The 24100-nt window shown below is 33.1% G+C and overlaps 2 protein-coding genes across 6 annotated transcripts in view; both read left to right on the top strand.

Annotated features, from left to right (window-relative positions):
* Window positions 1-2458: 2458 nt before the first annotated feature.
* On the top strand, window positions 2459-12205 carry LOC110112438. 2 transcript variants are annotated; one of them, XM_020844670.2, is made up of 5 exons: window positions 2459-2659; window positions 7087-7148; window positions 7250-7322; window positions 7543-7608; window positions 11790-12205. In XM_020844670.2, the coding sequence occupies exons 2-5, from the start codon at window positions 7117-7119 to the stop codon at window positions 11844-11846; spliced, it is 228 nt and encodes a 75-aa protein (XP_020700329.1). In that variant the 5' UTR covers window positions 2459-2659; window positions 7087-7116; the 3' UTR covers window positions 11847-12205. The 2 variants fall into 2 exon arrangements, with proteins under 2 accessions (XP_020700329.1, XP_020700321.1); XM_020844662.2 differs by having other exon boundaries at window positions 2462-2659; window positions 7099-7148.
* Window positions 12206-15703: 3498 nt separating this feature from the next.
* LOC110112749 (long chain acyl-CoA synthetase 6, peroxisomal) overlaps window positions 15704-24100 on the top strand; it is a 72683-nt gene continuing 64286 nt past the window's right edge. For 2 of the 4 annotated variants that reach the window (XM_020845066.2, XM_028697281.1), the window contains exons 1-3: window positions 15705-15968; window positions 21807-21867; window positions 21951-22028. In XM_020845066.2, coding sequence (XP_020700725.1) covers window positions 15848-15968; window positions 21807-21867; window positions 21951-22028 — 260 coding nt within the window. In that variant the 5' untranslated portion in view covers window positions 15705-15847. Of the gene's footprint in view, window positions 15969-21806; window positions 21868-21950; window positions 22029-24100 lie in introns of all 4 variants that reach the window. The other 2 variants (XM_028697282.1, XM_020845063.2) reach the window with 2 other exon arrangements.

Below are 24100 nucleotides of genomic sequence, written 5' to 3'. Positions count from 1 at the left end.
CAATTAAGGCACTAACACATACATAAGTTTTGATCCAAGTCATCTTGGTAGATAGATAAAACTCATAACCAACAACAGATCAATGTGAGCTATGTGTTTGACAGGATTTAAAATTCTATAGGGTCAAAATAGTTATGTGGTAACTAGCCAATAGTTTTTTTGGGTTTATTAATATTGATTATTGGAAAATATTCTTGAAATAACTTGTATTTATACATAAATAAAAAATTTGTAGGAGACAATTTTAAGTCCAAATCATAAATCGTCTTCGTTATAAGATGTGTTTTAATTACACTAATTTTTTCATAATTCTTTAGTCTTGATGCAAATCTTTAAGAAATTGACACATATCTGTACAAGTGAAGATTTTGGGACCGTCATAAGTTCCTTTTCAAACAGATTTCACCAGTATTTTCAAAATAAAATAAACTAATTTATGAATATTTATTAAATTATATAATTATATTAATTTTATTATAGTACCTTAAGACAGTATATTTAAAATCTCATTTGCCTCATTTGGTTTTCGTTTTCCCAAACCAGAGAAAGCAATGAAAAAAATTGAGAGAAAAGAGAGGATAAAGAAAAATAAAGCTAGGATTTGGAGGCCGTAGAATAATTTTTGTTAATTGACCAAGTTGAAAATTTTGCTCGTATCACTGTAAGGAACAATGACCCTATTTCTGATTTCAATAATTTTACATTTTTTATTTTTTATTATAAAATTTGTATTCCGTAACAAAAAAATGAGAATAATTTTGTATTGGTAAAACTTTCACCACATAGCTTTTGGTATATGATAGATAACATAAATATGAGGATTTTGACTTGAACATATTAAATTTTCACCCATTAAATTAAAAGTTGTGATTTTTCCAAGTAAATGCATAGTAGATAAATTTGATAGATTTTCCTGTATTTATAAATTTATATATTTCATACATGATATTGACTTATTCGACATACGAAAGATAGCATTTGTAAGCAATGGAAGACTAGTTGTTAACACTATAATGAATACATGTTGGCTAGTAAATTATAATGGGGTTTTCTTTAAATAAAAGGTTTGTGGTGCAATCCTAGTTGTAGCATGTAACTGATTGACTAAATTACGCCGACAAATAGAAGGTGACAACTCTTAAATGATTATTAAAAGTCGCTTGTGAAAATAAATGATTAATAAAAATAAATGAAATATAAGATAAGATTGACAAATGGATAGCTACAACATATAATATATGTAAAGAAGAAATCATCACATTAAAGCTGGATTGTTTTGCCTTGATTTTTATAATTATACTAATGATTGCATTTATATGATAGTATATTAATTAATTGATATATATATTATTGAGATCGTGTCAATACAACATAGCATAACATACTGACCTAATTAACTTATTTGGTGATAATATTATTTATCATATGTTTTATAATTTGATAGGTTTCTTTTGACTTTACTGATCATATTGATTTTATTTTATATTTTGAAATTTTCTATTGCTCATATTAATTGAAAATTAATATTGACTATAATTGAACATATATGTTGATTCTTTTGACTTGCATTGAAAGCAATGATAGAGATTTTATTAATTGGTGGGCTTTTATGGTCATTATATCGATTTTATGATTTCAGGATACGGAAGGGGTCGGGACTAATTGGAGTGAGTTAAGTAGAGATCCTTAGGTTTTCTTTGAATTTTGTTTATATATTTTTTTTTTCATATTCTATTATAGTCATGAGTTTGAGATAGAGTAGTAATTATATTAATCTCCTGACTATTGCATATTAATTGTGGGAGAATAAATATAGTGCAATATTTTAAGATATACAATTGTTAGTTGCTTTTATTGAATATAGATTTATTATTTAAATAGTTTATAGAAGCTCTAGTTGATTAATTAAAAAAATAAAATAGAGAATTGTTCCAATTTTGATCCTGGGGTGTTACCTTGTGTAGGGCGAATTTAGGGTAGATTCTTATTTAAGGCAAGTTTATGACAAAAATAGCTTGCATTTGATTTTTTTCATGGAATATGAGAAAATGAAATTAAACTAAATAGTGAGCCAATGCAAATGTGTGTAGGTTAGAATAAGAACTCTATGTGATTCTTTGTTTATTATGAGTGATTAGATGGTTACTAAAAAAACGATGTTTTAATTTATTATGTATTTGATATCTAATTATATTAATAATTTTCTATTTAGTTAGTTAATTATTTTTAAAATAACTAATTATTTAATTAATACTCATACTAATAACTTAATTAATTTTAAAATATTATTTAATTAGTTTTAATTATTATTTATATCATTAATTCTTTGAATATTCTACTACTAATTAACAATTTAATTATTATTTATAATGTTATATAATAATAATTTCTATTAGAAATTATAAAATTAAACTATTTACTTTAAATTTTAATTACTAATTAGTTAATTAACCTAAGGTTTTCTTTTCTTTCTCCGTTTCTCCGTTATCGCTTTTCCTCGTCGCCATTTCTTCGGGCTGCTTCGGCCGTCGCGCGCGTCGCGTGAAGTAGTTTGAAGGCTTCGCGTTAAGTGGTGTTGAAAGAATCGCTAAAGAAGCTTCTTCGCCTCCTTCGAGGGCGTCGGATCGGAGGTTACGACGGGAGCTTGCTCGCTGCGAAGGTAACCATCTTTATCCCTTTCGCGCGCTTCTTTAGCCAAATCCCGTAAATCCTCCGAACTACATGATTTAGTAAATCCAGAATTTACGGGAAAAAGAGGGAAACGGAGGATTTATTCCGCCGTGAGACTTACCGGACGCTCAAATCTCGTTTGGCAGGATTTAGGCTCAGATCCTGCATAAATCCTGTTAAATCCTGTTGCCAAACAACCCATAAGTGTATTTCATTGCATACGTGCTATTGCTTTTACATGTGTATTAGCTTAATTGTAACTATCGTTTTTTGCAAACTATGTTGTTGGATATCATGTTGATAGTGCTTGTGCAACTCTTACCCATATTCTTTCTATTTCTTTTATATGGAGTTTCTAGTATCTGCCATTGAGCTTGCTATAAACTTTTATACTCGATATTTATTTTTTTATCTATTCAAATTCCATCATTTATATGATTGAAATATTATTTGACCATGAGGACACGTTATTGTGATTTGCACAATTGCCGTATGCAACTAGTTTATTTATTTTTTTAATAATTTATTTTATATCATGTTGCTTCAGCATGGAATCGACTGTTCTTTTTATGTACCAAAACTCCAAAAGTGAAGAGTCTACCTTGTAACAGATATGTTCAATTGTGTGGCGAAGACCTCACCAATGCTAAATTTGGTTGTGCATTTGTAGTGATAAATGTTATAAACATTCACGCACATTGATGATAACATGATATGGATGATGTGATACTGTGATAGTATTTGTATGAGATTGCTATTAGTATATCATTATCAAAACTTCTTATGATATCATTTTAGAATGAAAGTTTGGGTTTCTTCTAGGCCGACGGGTTGGAGGAAGAAAGAATGAGAGAGAAAAAGAGGTATGGGGAGCATAGTTGTCAACGGGGAAAGACACACCACGGCGTAAAGTTTCCCGTGGAGCCATGACCCATAGCACACGGTATAAAATAAAAAAAATTATAAAAATCATTATGTGAATCATATTTTAGTGTATCAATTAAGTTGGGTAAGGCTTGGTTGAATATGTTTGTGATCCAAAGTCCAAACCATTAAAATGAGCTTCAAGTTAATCCAAAATTTTTACTAAAATAAAGTTTAATAAAACATAACTAAACTATTTTAATCATATCAAATAATTTTAAAATTAATTATTACATTATTTCACAAATTAAAATATATAAATATTACAAACTATTTATAATTATATTACCCTAAATTCATATTGTGCTCACCTTGCGCCATTGCGCACACTGGGCGCAAATGGCGCGTGCCAGCTTGAACATGTGCGCCACGCTATATAGCTAGCAGTGTAGGGGAATCGTTGTGAATATGCTTGCTAATATTTCCTTGTTAATATTTTACTTAAAATGTCATACTGTATTTCATAAATATGATTTCTATGAAACTTGGTGAATCGTATAATACTATCTCATGTTCTATGTGATATGCTTGCTTCAATTAACTGGTTGCTTTGTCAGCACTTCGCTTTTCATAGTTAAAAAAACTCTTGCGCGTTGCATTATCTTTTGGGCATAGACATTTTTGCATTTGATACGCTTGCTCCCACATAAAACCAAACATATTATTTGGGGCTTGAATGGATATCCTTGATTGCCTAAATTTGCAAAGCAATTTCTTCTAAGCTCTCACTTGACATTATTACTAGCTAGAATGGCATCTTACAATGGTATTTTTAGTACTTTATGATGTAGACAAAGGGGGGGTCAACTCATGTCCAAAATAAATCAATTTTGGCCTCCCTCGCGTTTACAAGCTCAATCAATTTGAGCTGAAATTTTAGCTCATTTATGAGCTGGTCTTTAGTTCATTTATTGAACTAAGAGTTAGCTCATTATTAGTTAAGTTTTAGTTCATAGTTATCTTTTATTTAATGTACTTTTATTATAGTTTTTAATATCTTCATTTAAGTTATCTCTTGGGTTTCCAAATGGGTTTTTGGAATTCCAAGATATTGTTTCGTTTTCCCATTCGGTGGCTCTTTAGATTCCACCATGGGTTTTGTTTTTTGTGCCTTTGCCCATTGGGATTCCGGCCGGCTACTAGTTTTTTTCCGCGCCTGGGATGATTCCCGCGGCTATGGCTCCTTGGTTCCGTGCAGCCTCCTTGTCTCCCGCGGCTGCTGCTTCGGTTCCTGGGCTTGGGCTGTTTTCCGTGATGCATGGGGGGGGATTTCCGTGCTCATGGTGCTTAGGTTCTTGTGCAAATTAATGTTATGTGTCTTTTGATATTCCCTTTCATACCTATATATATGGGGGATTTGTAATGTTTTAAAGGAATTGAATGAAATGTTATTTTTGGAAAAGCTATAACATGCGGGTTTGTTTGGAAAAGCTTGCGAGCTTTGTTTGTCTTCTTTCTCATCCCCTCCGGAAATCTTGCGAGCTCTTTCCAACCTTTCATCTCGGCTTCTAATCTCTTTCGTCTCTCCGCAAGTGCCACTCCACCTGTATCCCTCTTCTCTAAGTAAAGCAACTTTAGGATGTCTTTTAATTTCGAGTCGAGTTTGTAAGTTGTTGTAATTTTGTTTTTAATTCGGTCTTAGATTTGAAATGTAAGAGTTTGTTCTTCCTCATCTTAGTCTTCATCTTTGTTTCGTGATTTAGTGGGTCGTCGCTCGGTTCTATCACCTGTGCGGGCGAGGGGTATAGACTCCCTATATTTCTTGCCTCCACCAATTTGGTATCAGAGCAAGTTAGGAAGTCCTAGGATTTGGTCGTCAAATTTTGATTTGTCAAATTAGTTTTTCAAGTCAAGTCGTGTTGTGTCGTGAGTCTTACTGTGAGTCTAAGTTTAGGTTGAGTCTTTTGAGTCTTTCTTTGAGTCTTGTTTTTTTTAAGTCTTGTTTGAGTCATCAAAAAAATGAAAAAAAGACAAAAAGACAGAAGAAAGCAAACCTGAAGAAATTGAAGATCCTATGGATAGGTGGATTCCATCAAAGTCAGCAAATCCCCTGGAGTATGAACTATACAAACATCAATCATGGATGCACATACGTACAGAAAGGTACTTCAAGAAAAAGCAGCGTTTACAAGATAAATTTCTGAAAGAACGATATGAGATCATGCAGATATATGAAAACCTGATTAAGGAATTGGATGCTCCGTCTTCTTCTCTTCGGAAGACAACTAAACTGACTCATCGGGAGCTGAGTCCTCAAGAAGGGGAGTCTGATGTAGACAAAGGGGGGGGGGGTCAACTCATGTCCAAAATAAATCAATTTTGGCCTCCCTCGAGTTTACAAGCTCAATCAATTTGAGTTGAAATTTTAGCTCATTTATGAGCTGGTCTTTAGTTCATTTATTGAACTAAGGGTTAGCTCATTATTAGCTAAGTTTTAGTTCATAGTTATCTTTTATTTAATGTACTTTTATTATAGTTTTTAATATCTTTATTTAAGTTGTCTCTTGGGTTTCCAAATGGGTTTTTGGAATTCCAAGATGTTGTTTCGTTTTCCCATTCGGTGGCTCTTTGGATTCCACCATGGGTTTTGTTTTTTGTGCCTTTTCCCATTGGGATTCCAACTGGCTGTTGGTTTTCCACGCCTGGGATGATTCCCGCGGCTATGGCTCCTTGGTTCCGTGCGGCCTCCTTGTCTCCCGCAGCTGCTGCTTTGGTTCCTGAGCTTGGGCTGTTTTCCATGATGCATGGGGGGGATATCCGTGCTCATGGTGCTTAGGTTCTTATGCAAATTAATGTTATGTGTCTTTTGATATTCCCTTTCATACCCATATATATGGGAGATTTGTAATGTTTTAAAGGAGTTGAATGAAATGTTATTTTTGGAAAAGCTATAACCTGCGGGTTTGCTTGGAAAAGCTTGTGAGCTTTATCCGTCTTCTTTCTCATCCCCTCCGGAAATCTTGCGAGCTCTTTCCAACCTTTCGTCTCGGCTTCTAATCTCTTTCGTCTCTCCGCAAGTGTCACTCCACCTGTATCCCTCTTCTCTAAGTAAAGCAACTTTAGGGTGTCTTTTAATTTCGAGTCGAGTTTGTAAGTCGTTGTAATTTTGTTTTTAATTCGGTCTTAGATTTGAAATCTAAGAGTTTGTTCTTCCTCATCTTAGTCTTCATCTTTGTTTCTTGATTTAGTGGGTCGTCGCTCGGTTCTATCACCTGTGCGGGCGAGGGGTATAGGTTCCCTATATTTCTTGCCCCCACCACTTTACCATTTGCCTAGTAAGATGGTCAGTAATGTTTTTTAATCCATGTTAAGTTTCTATAGAGAAAGATTACCGGATCACTGATTTTGTGCTAGATTTGAGATCCCTTCTCTCCGCCCTCTTAGATTTTCATTTTTCTGCTAGTTTTCATAATTTCTTCAAGCATATGCAATCTGATCATTTGAGCTAAAGAAATATTTTTATTGTGATTTTTGAATATTTGATAAATTCAGTTTCTACTTCAGACTTGTTCTCAGCTAAAGATGGACGCAAGGCACTCGTTAGAAATTCGGAAGTAAGACGTTGAATCCTGATATACAGATTCATGGAAGCATACTATTGTATTATTTTTCTTATATTTTATTTCATCTTGTCAAATACAATTTTGGGGTGTAGGCATCTTGATGAACAGGGCCGAATTCTGCTGGAATCGTATCGAACAATGTCCCATGAATTGCATAATCTTCAAGTATGTATGAGATGCTACTAGAAACTTGTTTAGACAGAATTGCCTTATTAAGTATTTTCTTCTTTGTTTTAGAGATTCAAATCTCTGACCTCCATTTTTGAGGTCAAAGGAAATACCTCTACCTAGTGGTTGGTGGTTAAAATAATTCTTAAGAAATGCTCTTGCCTTATTAACTATTGTCATTATAGGGAAATTGATTGTTTTACCTTTTGATGTTAAGGTAGAAGAAGAAATGCTCATGCGCAAACTTTATGAGCACATGTTAGCGGAGGGTTTGATCAAAAAGGTATTTTTTAATTTTTTTTTAAAAGCCAGGATAAGCTGGTCCTGGAAGTGTATATATATCTGCAGTGCTGGGTGGGGCAAAGCTGTGATTATTGCTGAGATCTTTACCATTGATTTGAAGAATTTCAATATCCACAGTAAGTTCTAAATTGCACCACGATAGGTGGCTGGAAATGACGATCTTCTTCTGACTTTTTGAATTTGTTGATGCCTATTGGTTAGCACAGCCTTGCACCATAAAGTGTTTGCATGCTTACCCACAGAGATGCACAAATGCTTATCTAATCGTATCAAGTTGTATAAATGTCTTGATTTTTCGCTTCTATTGTGATTATAAGCTAGTAGTTTTATTACCTCTATGCTATTTTTAGCTTATGAGAAGATTCTCCAATTAACCTTAAAATATGGATTAATATAAACTTTCAGTGAGTCCGGAATGATTCTTCTTAGAAGCTAGATAGTGGATTGTCGGCAAAGTGGCAAACCCAAATAAACTTGATGTAGAATTGGATTTGATAGTGGTGTTTGAAGGACAGAGATTTAGGCTTTTCGTTTCGGATGGCTTTCTTACCGCTTCTTAAAGCCGTTTTTTAGTTAAAAAATTAATTTTTTGCTAAAAAGCAGCATTAAGAAGCGGTAAGAAAGCTGTCCCAAATGAAGCTTTAGTTCATGTTTTGATGATACATAAGGTAATCATTGAATGAAACGTTAATGAAGAAAGAACATGAATCTACGGAGACAAAAGGATTTGAGAGATTATTTGAAATGGAGCAAAACCTAAAACCTGGAGCATAAAAAATTCTTCTTTTAAGCTTGTTCTTTCTTACCCTGCTTGAATTCTTCGTGATGGATTCGACCAAAACTCTTCTGGAGTGGTCGTTCAAGGAATTTGATTTGAAAGAGTAAAAATGAGCAACTTTATGGTCATTAAGTTTTAAGTTGGATACATGGATGAATACATGCATGCTTTTAGGCTTTCTCTACTCTCATATTCTTAATATCAGGGACCAGTAAACTCTAACAACTCTTAATTAGGTGGTTGTCACAAAGTAGATGATCGACATTTAATTAGAAAAAATTCTAGGTGGCCATAACAAATTAGTTAGCTACATAGACAACAAAAAAAGGAGAATGACTAACAAGACTTCCTTATCTGGATAGATAGTGTTCGACCATCATATAATTTTTGTTTGGTTTGCCTCGTTATTCCTCGTTTTACACGTTCGTATGCTACTTCCTTATTGAGAGTTCCTTTGTAATTCAATAATGTTGCCTCTTTCGTAGCCTTGTTTTTTCCATAAACCCTATTATTTTTTGATGTTATTAACATAGTTGATTGGTTAATCCAAGGCGGCCAATTCTTATTCCTATTTGATGGGTTAATCGATTGGCCTTGTTTACTGGAGCACTTCTTGGATAATAGCTCCCTTTATTGCATAATCTGTTATTGGAAATGAAAATTAGTGACATATGATAAAATATATTATTCATATTCAATATGATAAGGGATGAATTAACACCAATGACGCTTTGATATCAGACCCTAGATGCTGGATCTAACATTTAGGAGAATAAATATGGTAACTTTCTCTCCAATACGAGATTAAAATAATAGGTTTGAGCGTATGTTCCTTGCAACAATGTTAGGTGTCCTTGATCTATGAAGCACCAAATAACGTTACCTTGTTAATCATTTCATTTAGGCTTTGATTGGGACGACTTTCTTACTACTTCTTAAAGCAATTTTATAATACAAAATTAAAATTTTGTACCAGAAGGTTGCTTTAGAAAGTAATAAAAAAGCCGTCGGTCCACTGTTCTGATAGGCCTGAGTGCAACACTGAAGTCATGTTCTTTCTCCTGCTCGCAGGTGAGCTGCCAAGTTCCCTGAAAGTCCTATTTTTTTTTTGTTATGTTCTTTTAAGGTGACAAATGTTGCATTTTGAATGTTTGCTTTTATTTTTAAATTATAGTTTTACTCATCTATTTAGATTTGACCCATCTGTGTCCAACGAGTGCCTTTTAATTGTCTTTTCTTAGTTCCTTGGAGGGGAGGGGAGGGTGAAAAAGTGTCTCTTTGTCCCATCATTAAATAAGATTCCTCTTGAAATCACCAAAAGCCTCCAGGAATAATTTTTAGCTCACCATCGTTGAAAAGGTAATTTAGAACAATGAGAGAGAGAGAGAGAGAGAGAGAGAGAGAGAGAGAGAGAGAGAGAGAGAGAGAGTCTTTGTCCCAGCATTAAATAAGATTCATCTTGAATTGCACTAAAGCCTCAAGGAATAACCATGTTTGTATAGGTAATTTAGAACACAACATTGTCAACTCGTGATATCTTAATTTATAGCCCCAATAGGATATCTACATTGATATCCCATGAGTAATTATAGTTTGTGAAGAGGGCGTCGGTATTGATATCCCAAGAGGATGTCTACAATAATATCATATGAGCAATTATATCATATGAGCAATTATAGTTAGTGAAGTTTAAGGGTAAATCACAAATTGTGATTACAACATTTAGAATATCTTAAACTTGCATATAGAGCACAACTACTCATATTTATCAAATAAAAGAAAATATTTTTTGGTCCTTTGTAAGATACTGAAGAATAGGGAGTCAATTGGTACGGCTTTAAAAATTCATTAATTCTATATTAACCCTAGCTGTCTGATCTTGGATGCCAAGACTGGTGCTTCCATGATCGTTGTGTAACAATGATAGGATAATGCAATGGTCTTTCTAAATCTGCATTGTGGAATTGCTTCAAGATTAGTTACAATCATTTAATCAAGTATAAAGGAATATATTTTATCAGCACTATTCTTAAGTTTTTTATTTGAATATGATCATCCTAATCAAGCTTATTTTCAGCACTAATCTCAAAGTGTAAGGGCTTCATCCATAAACTTTAGGGGTATAATAGTCTGAGGCCAATTTCATAGATTGTCTCAATCTTCAGATCTCTAATTGATAGAAGAACCAACATGCTCCAGCTGAAGGCATTTTCATCTTGCAGACTTAGGCTTTATTTTAGATAGTTTTTTATTCCTCTCTAAATCTATTATTTAGTTAAAAAAAAAAAAAATTAACTATAATTTTTTGTACTAAAAAACTGTTTTAGAAAGCAGTAAGAAAATTGCCCCCAAATGAAGGAGAGATTATTCTATGCAGATATCAGACGGAGAGAACCGTCCAGTTTTCTCTCTGTCTATAGTAAAAGCGAAACTGCTACATTGCACTTTTACTGTAGATAGATAAAAAACCGGATTGTACTCCCGTCCGGTTCCGAACATAATAATTCATCCAAACGAAACCTTAACAACTCCCTCATCCACTTTCTAACCAAAAATACCAAAATACCCACCATTTACACAACTATAATACCCCTCTCTTAAGAGAGAAGCTTTGAACCCAATCCAGACCATTTGAAGTGCTCCATCCTCTAAAAAGGACTCAATTTAGTAATTTTGACTCTTTTTTTAAAGCATTTGAATCCACTTATTAACTTAAACGTCAGATTATCTTCCCCCTGAAAGCATTCCTTGGTTTAGACTCACATGTTCCTTAAACTATGTAGGAAACAAGCTAATGCTATATTCAACAATCTATGATAAAACATTAGCAGTATAACATTTACCTACCCAATCGGAAGAATTTCATATTGAGGCTCTATTTTTCTTGAACCTATTTTTGAAAAAATTATTTTGTACGGACACCGAACGATTTCCAGAGACCAATAAAAATGCACCACGTCACCTTCTTATTGTACCGCGGCTCAGTACTGGTACTGACGCTCGGTACTGCTCAATACCGCGGTATCCAGACGTAGAGTTGCGTCCGGCGTCCGCACAAAATAATTTCTCCTATTTTTGAGTTATGATGATGGGCATTCCTACAATCGAAGCATCAACTTATGCGCAATGCTTAGCTATCAATGCCATGCAAAAAGCTTCTTTAGAAACAAACGTCTGGAACCATTTTTTTCAAAGAAAAAAAAGAATGAAACTATTCTAGTTTTCAAAGAACTATTAAAATATAAATCGTTTATCCTGCATGAAATTATTTTGTCATGCAGATTTTTGGGATATATTCAAGTCAGTTTAACAACTTTGTCATTGAAATTTATGTATTGTTTCTTATTTGGCTGTGCTGTGCCTGATGACTTGACATCTTGCAGAAACAAGGAGAAGAAGCACCTTCACGTAAAGATTCGGCGACGCCAAAGCCCTCTTAGCTTCAACTCAACGTGGCTTCCTTCCATATCTCAGCTTCTTGCATTGGTTTATGTACTTAGTCACACAAGATCAAGTTACAAGCCCCATTTGGACATCTCCTCTGTTGCAGGACATCTCCTAAGTACTCAATTATATATATTTTCCATATATCAGGACATTTTAAGCAAAAAACAAGTGATATTTTCAAAGTGGAAGATAATTAAATGAAAGTTGTATATATGAGAAAATGATTATAGTTATCTCTTGACGTTATATGAAGGGTCGAATGATCTCCAACTATATTAAAGTATCATTTTATTCCCTCGTTGTCAGGTCCGAAGTTCTGTACGAGAAAAATAGAGAATGATTTTTTGTAGGATTTGTTTATGTTGCACTTTAGATACTATGATTTATACATTTAACATCAATATTTTATTGTTTATATATCTAAATTTTATTGTTATAACATTGTCGTTGTCAGGTCCCGAAGTTTTGTATGAGAAAAATGAAGAGTTACGTAGGCTGGTCGATATATACCGAAATAAAATAAAAAATAACAACTTCGATTGGAATCTCCATCATTCGTCACTGCAGCGTCAATCCCATTTTTTTCTGTCTGTCTTCTTTCTTAATATTTGATGAAGTTGTTTTTTATTGCAAAAAATTTTAGTTCAAGAAATTTTATATTAGAAAATTGCTTTCGAAATCAATAAAAGTCGTCACAAATAAAGCCGCCCCAACCAAACTGCGAAGCTTTCAACCTCACATTGTCTGATCTCATCTCTCTCAATCTTGCATGAGAGCTCACATGCATGACATTAATAGGTTCAGGAGGCTGAGAAGGCATGGACAAGCCTGTCGATGATGAGATATAGTAGAGCTCACCAGTGAGGGTATTGATGAGTCACTGAGATATATTAGCAGATAACGGGGTGTTGGATATAAATAATAAAATTTATCTCTTAAATAAAAATCAATAATTTAACAAATTTGTCAAAAAAATTGATTGATGCCTCGTCAAAAATTTGTCCTGATCGGGCACGAATCTCAAGGAAAATAAAATTGGAAACTTCCAAAATTAAAATTTGGACCATCCGAACTCCGATTTCAGCAAACTCATAGTCGAACTGAATGTCTTGAACCCAACGACACCAAAATCAACTCAATCCGAGCCAAAATGGGCCCAAATCAAGGGACCGAAACGCTGTTGGAAGGTTCGAACCACAATATGGATTACCAAATGTGACATGTTTATAGTCAAATTGAGCAGCTCGATGAGACGAATCCCACGAGCCCAAGATCACGGAATTTCGACATCACTAAGCCATTCAAATGTCCGTCAAACGGTCCACAATCAAGGGATTCAACATCGGCCGTCCATCCAAACCACTCCCCATTTGCCCTTGATCTTCCACCTATTTACAAGCCATGTCACTCTAATAAATCTATAAATAGAGCTCTCTTTCCTCTTGAAAAGGGACCTAAGCCTAAGGAGAAGTGAGAGATATCGGAGATTGCTCTTGCCTCCTTGCCACCTCGACCACCACTTGGGCCTCTGCCGGACCACCACTTGAGGCCCCAAGCTTCGTCGGACCACCACCTGAAGCCCTGAGCTTCGCCGGACCACCACTTGAGGCACTGAGCTCCGCAAGACCACCACTTGAGGCCCAGAGCTCCGCCGGACCACTGACCCCGGAGTTTCACCAGATTACCAATAAAAACCTGAATTTCCAAGTCACGCCGGACTTGTGCCAGTCCATCAAGCGATGCTGGACTATCATCCCCGTTTCTCACTAGATTTTAACTTGACAGTTGACATTTGTAATCTGATCGCCCTCAAGGACGAGTTAGCCCGCTATAATCTACTCGAATTCTAGTATAATCATTTTCAACTGGGTCATGCCCCATAGTTTTTCCCCTTTCTGGGATTTTCCAAGCAAAAAACCTTATTTTCTTTGCGTGTTAGCTGGATATTCATGCAACGCTATGACTTAAAATTCTAACTCTATTGTTGCGTATACTCTAGCCCGCAACACTTACCAAAATGATTAGATTTAAAAAAAAAACAAAAAAACAATACACATCCATGCGTATCTACTCATTTATTTATGTAGTGGAATCACTAATAGGAGAAAGTCAACCGTACTACGAGGGGATGACAACTAATAAAACGTGTCTCATTGTTGGCACTTTCACTCTTTTTATTGTCTTTATTGACCTTACGGACTGTTTGGTTGATTTTGAGATTTTCAAATGCCTATGAATTTTAAAAAGTAAATATAATAAAATCATTTTAATTTATTTTTAGATAAATCAAACTCATTTAATTTTGAGTGAGAAAAGTTTACATCACAAGCAATCGTCATCCATCACCACTATATTCAGCAGCGGCCTCCCATCGATCGCCATCGTTGTACTTTACGCTATATTTATTTTACTTCAAAAAAAAAATATTTAATTAAATTTATTCCTTACATAACATGTCTATTTTTTAATTACTTTTTAAATATCTAAAATTTTATAATAGATCAAATATACCACTGTGATAATCTAAATGATTTTTTTATTGAAGTTAAATTTACCTTTTTATTTTTTTTTTATGTATCTTTTGCTCTTTTAATTAAATAAAAGAGCGAAAGCTGCAGAAAGGTTGGCAGGTTTTTCATAATTTAGGTAGAAGTATGTCATTTTCAAGAAAGACAGTGCTATAAAAAATATAAACGTCATTATCAAATTAATTTTATATTATATTTATAATCCACTAACTATCTAAACAATTAAATCAAACGTCATCTAAATTAATGATTTTTTAAGTTTTTCATAACAAATATAATTTTTTATATTAATTTTTTCAATGATTTAAAAAAAAATTATAATGAAAAGTTATTTTATAACAAGAGTAGTTAAGATATTATTTGAGATACTTTTCTTATTATTTTAATTTTTACTTTGTAATCATAATGTTGTTTCTTCGGCACTTTTAATTTTTTTTTTCACTAAAAAATTGTTTTTATAATAATTTTAAAAATTGCTTTATCTATAATGGTTTAAAAAAATCATCTAAAATAAAAAATATTATATCAGTCAATGCAGAAAACATTAGGTGACATGAGGTCTTCTGATTAGGTCTGGACACCGGACGCAGCTCTACATTCGGAGGCCAATAATATGTTGCCAGGTGCTCTTACTCTTTACCGCACGGCCCGAAGACCCGATCCAAATCGGAACCCGGTATTGCTATGTTCGCGTATTGCTAGGTATTGCTTGACAATTGTTCGCGTATTGCTAGGTATTGCTTGACAATAACGAGAAATACCGCTCTATCAAGACCAATACCTAGAAATTATGAGCAATACCTAGCTAAACCAGAGTGTTGCTAGGTATTGGTCTTCACATAATGATATTTCTCATTATTATCGAGGAATATCGAGCAATACCTAGCAATACAACCTTTTGCACATACATAGCAATCCCGGGTCCGGTCTGGGTCGGGTCGTCGAGCCGCGCGGTAAAGCGTAAGGGCACGTGACACCATTTTACTGGCGTCCGAACGTAGAGCTATGTCAGGACACTAGACCAAATAAAAATTCTCTGATTAGCCTCTAAACACATTCGACATCGGCACAAAATAAATTTCCCACAAATAAAGCCTAAATTTATTTCCCAAACAAACGGATCTTAAATTTGCAGTCTGCTTTTATTTATGAAAAAATCTAATTATGAAATCCCAAAAGTACCCTTTTAAGTCCAGAAGAAACCGGAAACGACAATCAATGGGTTTTCAGAGAGGTCCATCTGTAAATTTCGGTACACCGGAGGCTGAATCTCGTAAATTCCATTTGTCTCCTTGTAACTAACTGCAAGTGTGGAACAACACACTAACCGGCGCTCGCATCAGCCACGAGGCGTGAAAAATAGAAGATATTTCTTTTTTCCGTTCGTCGGTCCATCCCATTATTAAAATACGAAGCAAAATTTGGATAAATTGATTGTTCCCGAGAGGGAGGAAAAGTCAAGGACGATGGATTTCAATGCTGAGCGCCGCCTTAGGGCGATCGCCGGCCATCTCCGAGCCATTGTCGGAGGCGATGATGCGCGATCTCAGCTGAGCTCTTGCGCCACCGCGGGAGAATTTGTTCAGGGTGAGTTGTTTCGCCTTCTCTGTTCTTAGGTTTGAGTTTACTGTGGCATTAAGTGGGGTTCGTTCTTTGGTGTCTGAAGAACCTATGTTGAACCCTTCCAATCTATTGAAGCTTTGTAGGTTTAGTTTTGCTACTATTATCAATTTCGCTGCTGGTCTCTAGTGTTTATTCGCTGTTTAAATGAAAATTGCTTTTTTGGTTTAGTCCCTGCTGGTCCCTATTTGTTTTCGTGTTAAATGGATCTTTTAATGGCGACGATTTTAGTTCGAGGAAGATTTAGTAGACGGGTGAACAAAATGTAAGTTTAGATTGGCTAATGGCGGATTACTTTTGCAAGTTGGTAAATGCTGGATGCCTGAAAGGAATTTTATTTCGTGAGCTAAGAGGATTTCAGGTTTTAATTGGATTATAATTTTTTCATTCCTTTTACCCTGTAATTTGGTTTTGAAGTGTTTGAAATGGGGCGAGAAGTTTTTGTATTAGTAAGAACTCTGATAGCCTTGCGGTGGGTCTATCCCACGGAAGATGGACGTTGTTTGCCATTGAATCTGTGAATAGAACTTTAAATATTCTGATAAGGAGCACAATGAGGTTCTAGCCCATTGTTGTTAAAAGGGGTTTCTGGTTTTTATTTTTTTATTTTTTTTATAAAAATGCAATTATGGGAATTGACATATTAGTCAATGGACATTGAGTTTTATTTCATGGGAATGGGATTGATCCAATTATGCTAGCCATGATTTTTGAAGATACTTGTGAGTTGTCATTATTAAAGGATCACCATGTAAATTCTGGTAGAAGCCAATCAAACAGTATATGTTTTATTTCTGTTCTTCTGTAGTTTGACGGAACTAATTTTGTGAAGCCAGTAAATTTTTTAGGGGATATAATGGGCATTTTAAATTTTAATCAAAATGGACATAATTTGTTGGTTTATTTAAATTATTTGGTGAAGTTCAAATATTAATTAGAAAGGGTTGATTTTATATATCTAGTTATTTGTTTGATATATTCATCACAATTATACCCTGCTAATATAAATAAATTTAAACTGTATATGAAATTAAAAAATTGGTTATTCATCTTCAAGAGGAAATCCCACTAAGCAAACCTGAATATAGGGAATATTCATATATGCGGACATGACCTATAGGTTGTTAATTCATCTTCAATAGGACTATTGAATTATTTGTGGAAATCTTGATCCTACACCACCTTGGCAATACATAATACTTGAGGCCTTCTAGCTTTTCTCCACCAACCTTGCAAGCACCTCCACTGCAGCCATCGATGCGATCAACAACCTTGGCCATCACCCTCTTGGATTTCATAAACAATTTGCCAACAACTACTTTTTTTGTGTGGAATAATTTTTTAATTTTGAATTGATTGTAATTAATTAGATTAATTACTTTTCTATTTTTTATATCTTTTTGTTTCACCTAGAAATATAGTATTTATTCTATCCAGTGGAATAAAAAATATGTAATATTATCTGCTCTCATATATTTTAACATGGGAGACATATCTATTTTCTATTTTCCATACTTCTCTATCTTTCACATCTTGTCTGAATTCTATGCCTTATTATGCCAATGAGAAGTTTTTTGCTTAAGTTGTGAGGACGGTTAAACATGGAATGACCTTGAAAAGAAGAACCTCCTACGATGCCACCTTGAAAAGAAGTTTTTTATCAAGATCACATGGCAACATTGTTATCTTAGAAATCTTATCGAAGTTGTCAATTATAAAAAACCAAAATTTTCTTCACAAAAAATCATCATCAATGCGATTTTAAAAAAAGAGACGAACTTGAATGCCTTCTAAGTGCAAAATAGAAATATATAAATTGGATCATGAACTCTGGAGGCTTTAATCATATGATAGGGGATACCTCATTAGCTCAAATCCTTCATCCGTGTTTAAAGATCTATGCAGTTATAATTATTGATGTATCAACATCATAACTAATTGGCTCTGGTAGTATCAATGTTACCAAATATGTGGTTCTTAACTTCTCTTAATTTATCAGTTATCCTGTAATTTATGATGAATCCTTAAGTTATCAAGGATGTAAATTATACTAATAATATTCTTCCTGCTCATTGTTAATTTGAAGATAGACATTCTGGAAGGATAATTAGCTAGGTAATGGAAAATGATAACTTCTATGTGCTAAATTTTGAAACAAATCGTGAAAAAGCAAGAGAAAAATACTTAGTATGTTCCTTCCTCTAATGAAAGCACAATTATGTTGTGGTACTTTTTTCTTAGTCTCCAAATTTCATTTACCTAAAAAATTATTTCCCTCTCTTTTCATTAGCATAAATCCTAATACATATCAGTGTGTTAAACTTACCAATATTTAAACGTACTTCATTCTATCTTAGTCATTATTATAGTCTTCCAATAATGTTTAAATATTCATAGTGACATTTGGAGCTCATCTAGGGTGAAAAATATTTCAGTTGCCATGTGATTTATATTATTCGTTGTGACCATGCTTGAACTATTTGAATTTTTTTACTGAAAGAAAAGTTTATAGCCAACTCCATTTTGCAAAAATTCCACTCATTTATAGAGGCCTAATTCAAAATCTAAGTTCAACTTCTTATGAATTAATTTAGGAAAGAATATTTTCATTCCATGGGTGAAATAATCGCTACCATTTCTCTCAAGGTCTTTGTCTGCTCTACTTTTGTGCATATTCATACTCATCTTGACCCAGAAGTCATAAAATGTATTTTTATTACTACTCTTCTCAGCTATATGAGTACAAATGTTATCCCCTTGGCAAAAAAATAAAAATAAAAATGCAAGCTTCGAACCCAAGACCTGTTGGCTGGTAGCCAAAGCTCCCAACCAACAGATTAAGGTGAGATGCGTAATACTTTTTTTTTCTCAAAACTCATATTCAGGGGGATAATATCAGCTCTCTATATTAATTTGATTTTTAAAATAATGACAATCATATATTATTATTTGCTCAATCAACTTATCTCCGAGAACTACTTGAATCATCCCAATCTGAAACTCTCTCGTTTGAATACCCTAAAGGTTTTGAAGATCACATAGAAGAAGCAAGGTATAAAAGGATTATCTAGTCCAAGCAACAACAAAAAAAAAAGAACTGGCAAGGTATTTCTCCTGAACCAAATCTAAGGTCTGATCCAAGTTTTGACTTTTGACATTGTTTCATAAAGATGTGGTTGATTCAGAGGATGATTTAAACATTTGTATTGTTGCTCATAGGAAATATATAGTAGTATTCAAGTTGGATGATTGAAGTGGAGAAATGCATCCAGCTTGTTGTGTGATAAAAAAGTATCTCTCAAACTTAAGGAAAGATTCTATAAGATGGTGGTGAGACCTACAATGTTTTATGGTGCAGAATATTGGCCATTAAAAGAGAAGCATAAAAGTAAGTTAACTGTTGCAGGGATGAGGATGCTCAAGCGGATTTGTGGTTTCACTCTTAGAGATAAAATGCGAAACAAGTATATACGTAAAAATGTTAGAGTATCTCTAATGGAAGATAAGATTAGAGAGAATATTCTTAGATGATTTGAACACATAAAACATAAGACTTTTGATATCCCAGTTAGGAGAGTAGATGTATTAGATTTGGCCTGTGTTAAGAAGGTAGAGGTAGACCTAAACAAACTTGATTAGAAAATATTCTAAACGACATTTACTTATTGGATTTAAATGAAAATTTGATTCTTAACTGGACACAATGGAGATAAATAATAGCCGGCCCCACGTAGTGGGGTAAAGGCTTGATGTTGTTGTTATTGTTGTTGCTCCAAATATCCTATCAATCAGCATATTTCCTATGTTGTATTTGCTACAGATATTTCAAGGTTGGAAATTCCAAGTAGTTTTAAAGAAGATTTAAAGTTCATGAATGGAAAATATGTAATTCATGAAAAAATTTAGGTCCTTGAAAGAAATGATACTTGGTAGCTTTTAAATCTTCCCAATGGGAAGTAAGACATTGTATGCAAATGGATTTTCTATGTGAAATGCAAAGCAGATGGAAGTGTCGACCAATACAAATCAAGATTTGCGACAAGCTGTTTCACTCTAACATGTATTGATTGTCAAGAAACCTTTGCCTTGGGTGCTAAGATAAACACTCTTAGGATAATTTTGTTTCTTATTTCAAATTTAGATTTGTTACACAATCAATTAGATGTGAAAATGTATTTTGAAATGGAGATCTAGAATACCATGTCTATTTGATAATACTTCATAAATTTGAGCGTATGAGCAATACAAATCGAATCTACAACAGGCTCAGGAAATTTTAATGTAGCTTAAAACAAACACAAAGAACTCTGTTCAACATGTTTATCATGGTGATTAAAAAGGCATAGCTACTCTCAAGGATAATTTTATCACACTTTAGAACAACAACAACATCATCAAGCTTTTATTCCACTATGTGGGGTCGGCTACATGAATCCTTTTTTTTTTTTTCTATAAACACTGTCATTACCAAGTCCCAAGTCCTGGATGAGAAAAGTAGAGCGTTGCGTTAGATAGTTGATGACCAATTTAAAATTTTTTGAATAATCATGACATGAATACTTTAATTTGATCACACTTTGCTTCACAAAAAATCTTATGAAGGTGTGATCATATATATTGATGACATCGTCTTAATAGGGGACCATGAAGAAGATATAAGAAATCAGAAAGGTGTCATATTTAAAAAATTTGAAATCAAAGATCCTGGTTTATTAAAATATATTCTTTTCATGGAAATAATAAGAACAAAAACACACCTTCGACTTACTAAAGCAAACTGATAATCTTGGATACAGACCCACAAATGAATCAATGGATCTATTAAATAAAGTTGGGACTAAGAAATTTCAACCCTGATTGGCAAAAGAAGGCACCAATGGTTAAGTAGAAAAACTTATCTACATGTCTCACACAGTCACACTAGAGTTGATGTTTATTTTCCCATTAGTATTGTTAGTTAATTTATGAATAACCTCATGAAGGAGCATCTTAATGTAGATACCAAAATATCTTAAAAAGGCATGTATAAAAATGGTTATTCTTGAAAAATGGGGCTAAAATAAATATTGGAATCTTCATTGATGCTGACTAGTTTGGATCTGTAATAAATAAAAAATTAGCATATGGTAATTATTCATTTATAGGGAGGAGTTTAGTTACTTGAAGAATCAAATGCTGTATATGATAGCTTGGAGCTGTGCTGAAGCAGAATTTAGTGCCATGACCCATAAGAGTTTGAATGTATGTAGTGAAAATGTCTTCTTGAAGATATCTATTCAGTAAAGGACTTGTAATAAAAATGTTTGACAGCCAAGCTACTATTAACATTAATATGAATCCAATCTATCGTGATCTGACTAAGCATATTGAAAATGATAGGCTTTTCATCAAGGAAAAAACTGAGTTTTACCTTGATTTATTTAAAAAAAAAAAATAAAAAATAAAAACAAAAGTGATCCTAAATAGGCTCTAGGTTAATTACTTTCCAGTTTTTTTCTCTCTTTGCAGGCTAAATCCTCCTATAAATTTTTTTATATATTCTACAATTAGAATAAGAAAATATGTAGCATACTTATTTTTTATTTTTCAACATTATTTTAGTAGATGATAACATCTTTTGTGCTAAACTTGGTGCATTTTAGTTGGATCTTTACACTTTATTAATGGAAAATAGCTTTTTTCTTGCCATCAGGGTATGAGAATTTTTTTGGCCTACTGTAAAACAACAATCTTACAGATTTCAAAACCCTCAGTTTGTTCATTTTATGCATACATTAACCCTGATTTTTTTTTATCTTTATCCAGAGCAGGGTTATAGTGTTGTTCTCCCTGAGAAGTTACAGACCGAGAAGTGGAATGTATACAGGTGCAATTTTATTCTTTTAATACAAATTTCTGTAATGGTTTATTGTTGGTTATTATTATTGTTGTTTCACTTCCTTGAAGCAGATCTGCACGGTCACCATTGCAGCTGATCAACAGATATCCAGAGCATCCAGAAATAAGAACATTACATGATAATTTTGTGTGAGTTTGTTCGTGCATAATCTTGATTTCAGCTCGCATTTTTGCTAACTATTGCTCATTCAGTTGATTGCCTTTTTGATTCTATCCTATCAGTTTCTTATACTTTATGTTTCTACTATAGAATTATTCATTTTCTTTTAAGTTCATCGTGCTTAAGATGGAAATGAATCAAGTCAATCTGAGCACCATATTGTTTAAGCTCGTTAATTTTACTTCTTATCAAGCTAGAGCTTTTAGCTTGAACATGAGTCATATTTAAAATCTAATTCAAATTTGCTTATTAACTTTTTTGTTGAATTTTAGTCGTAATCAAGCCTGATTAATTTTATGCAGGATGCTAATTATTTAAACCAATTGTTTTTTCTAATAAAAATGTATTTATAATTTTTTTCAAACTTGGTAAGAATTCACCCAGCATGATTTCTAATATTTTATGAATAGCAAAATTAAAATTTTAATATATCATTCTAGTTATTTGTTAATATTTTAATAATCAAATATTAATTTAAAAAATAAAATTATATTTTAATCTATCCATGTAGCGTTTATTTGATACTTTTATTATTAATTGTTGATAAAAGACAAAGTTAAATTTTAATCTATTCTTGTACCAGTTTATTCAATATTTTCAGCATATTAATATGTCAGTGTAAAATAAATAATGTTTGAACTTTGAACTACATAAAATATAAGAATTTTGATATAATGTCACAAAATAAGCTATAAGAAAGAAATTAAATTATCTTTAAATGGGCATTTTATTGAACTGTTAGCGAGTTATTTGTTAAACAACAAGTGAATATGTTTATAAACAGTTAAACACAAATAATAAGTGGGCAAATATTCAAATTTATTATATTATATATCTAGTTTAAAAATTTTATTCAAATTTATAAGGTTTTCTAAATAAATGAATATAAAAGAGTATTATATGAACAAATATCCAACTATTCATAGAGTTTATGTGGGGTCTTCGAAAGGATATTGTTAGCAGGGGTTAGATTGCAAATTGTATGATTGCACTATCCCGTAGGATAAAACGGTCGTAGACCTTTACACTTCACAGAAGCAGACCAATGAAAGAGTAGATAAAATAATACATATGATTATCTATAGAGAATAGTGACTTTCGCCTACACATCTCGATGTATAATAATATATATGACTCGATAATATCGAGATTTTTCCTATTTCATACATCAGCTCAAGTGGAGTTTATTTGATGTGGTTGTCAGTTTTCCACGGGCACAAGCCCCCATATTTAATTATATCTTAGGCCTTGACCTAAGAATACTCTCGATTAGGGATGTTATTTTATTCTCTTCTTGGTTTGGTACATAGTGATGTTCGTAAGTTCTTTTAATCCAAGGGGTATAAACTCTTCTCTTCATGTTAGTGATGACCAAATTTTTTAAATATATGAGGATTTGATTAAAAATTTGAGTTAAGAAGATTAGAGATTGATTTACTGTCTTAGGAGAAATTATAGATTTAGAATTTATCAGGAGTTAGAAAAGACCACCTATGGGTGTACAATCCGGGCTTATGCTTGTATGGAGTGAACTGCCAGCTAATATTTTAAACACAATCAACCGTCTTGTGCATATAAGATAGGAAGACTCTATCATAAGGAGTCAAGGATTTTTAATTCAGAAAGTTTAATCGAGACTCTTAAATATTCATGTTTATTTAGCTAACATCATGTATGATGCATGAAACAAATGCTTAAATAAAATATTTTATTCATTTATTTGAAGCATAAATATAACCCAGGATCTACTAAAAAGTAAAATAGCTATGGTCCACCACTATATGTTTGGATTTCTACTCCTATGAATTTAAGTTCAAATACATTTGCTTGCTTTCTTATGGCTTCGAGTTTTCTAAAGGATTTCAAAAGAGAACACCCTTCAAAGGAGAGGGAATTTTCTTTTGGAGCCATGTTTATTTTGTAAGCAAATATATTTGAATATTTTAACAATCTTTAAAATTGAAATATACAAATATACAATGAGCACTTTACCATTTACTTATGAGGGACTTGCGTGTAAAACCGAGAGGGAGAGCTCCCT

Source organism: Dendrobium catenatum, unplaced genomic scaffold, assembly GCF_001605985.2.
Source record: "Dendrobium catenatum unplaced genomic scaffold, ASM160598v2 fragScaff_scaffold_908, whole genome shotgun sequence".
Lineage (NCBI taxonomy): Eukaryota > Viridiplantae > Streptophyta > Magnoliopsida > Asparagales > Orchidaceae > Dendrobium > Dendrobium catenatum.
This window is presented reverse-complemented; position numbering and strand designations above follow the sequence as displayed.

Bases quoted from the DNA above. Each gene is read 5' to 3' on its own strand.
- LOC110112438 (XM_020844670.2), top strand. From the start codon at position 7,117: ATGGACGCAAGGCACTCGTTAGAAATTCGGAA. The intron at 7,149-7,249 runs GTAAGACGTTGA...TTTGGGGTGTAG, and splicing joins CACTCGTTAGAAATTCGGAA to GCATCTTGATGAACAGGGCC. The intron at 7,323-7,542 runs GTATGTATGAGA...TTTGATGTTAAG, and splicing joins ATGAATTGCATAATCTTCAA to GTAGAAGAAGAAATGCTCAT.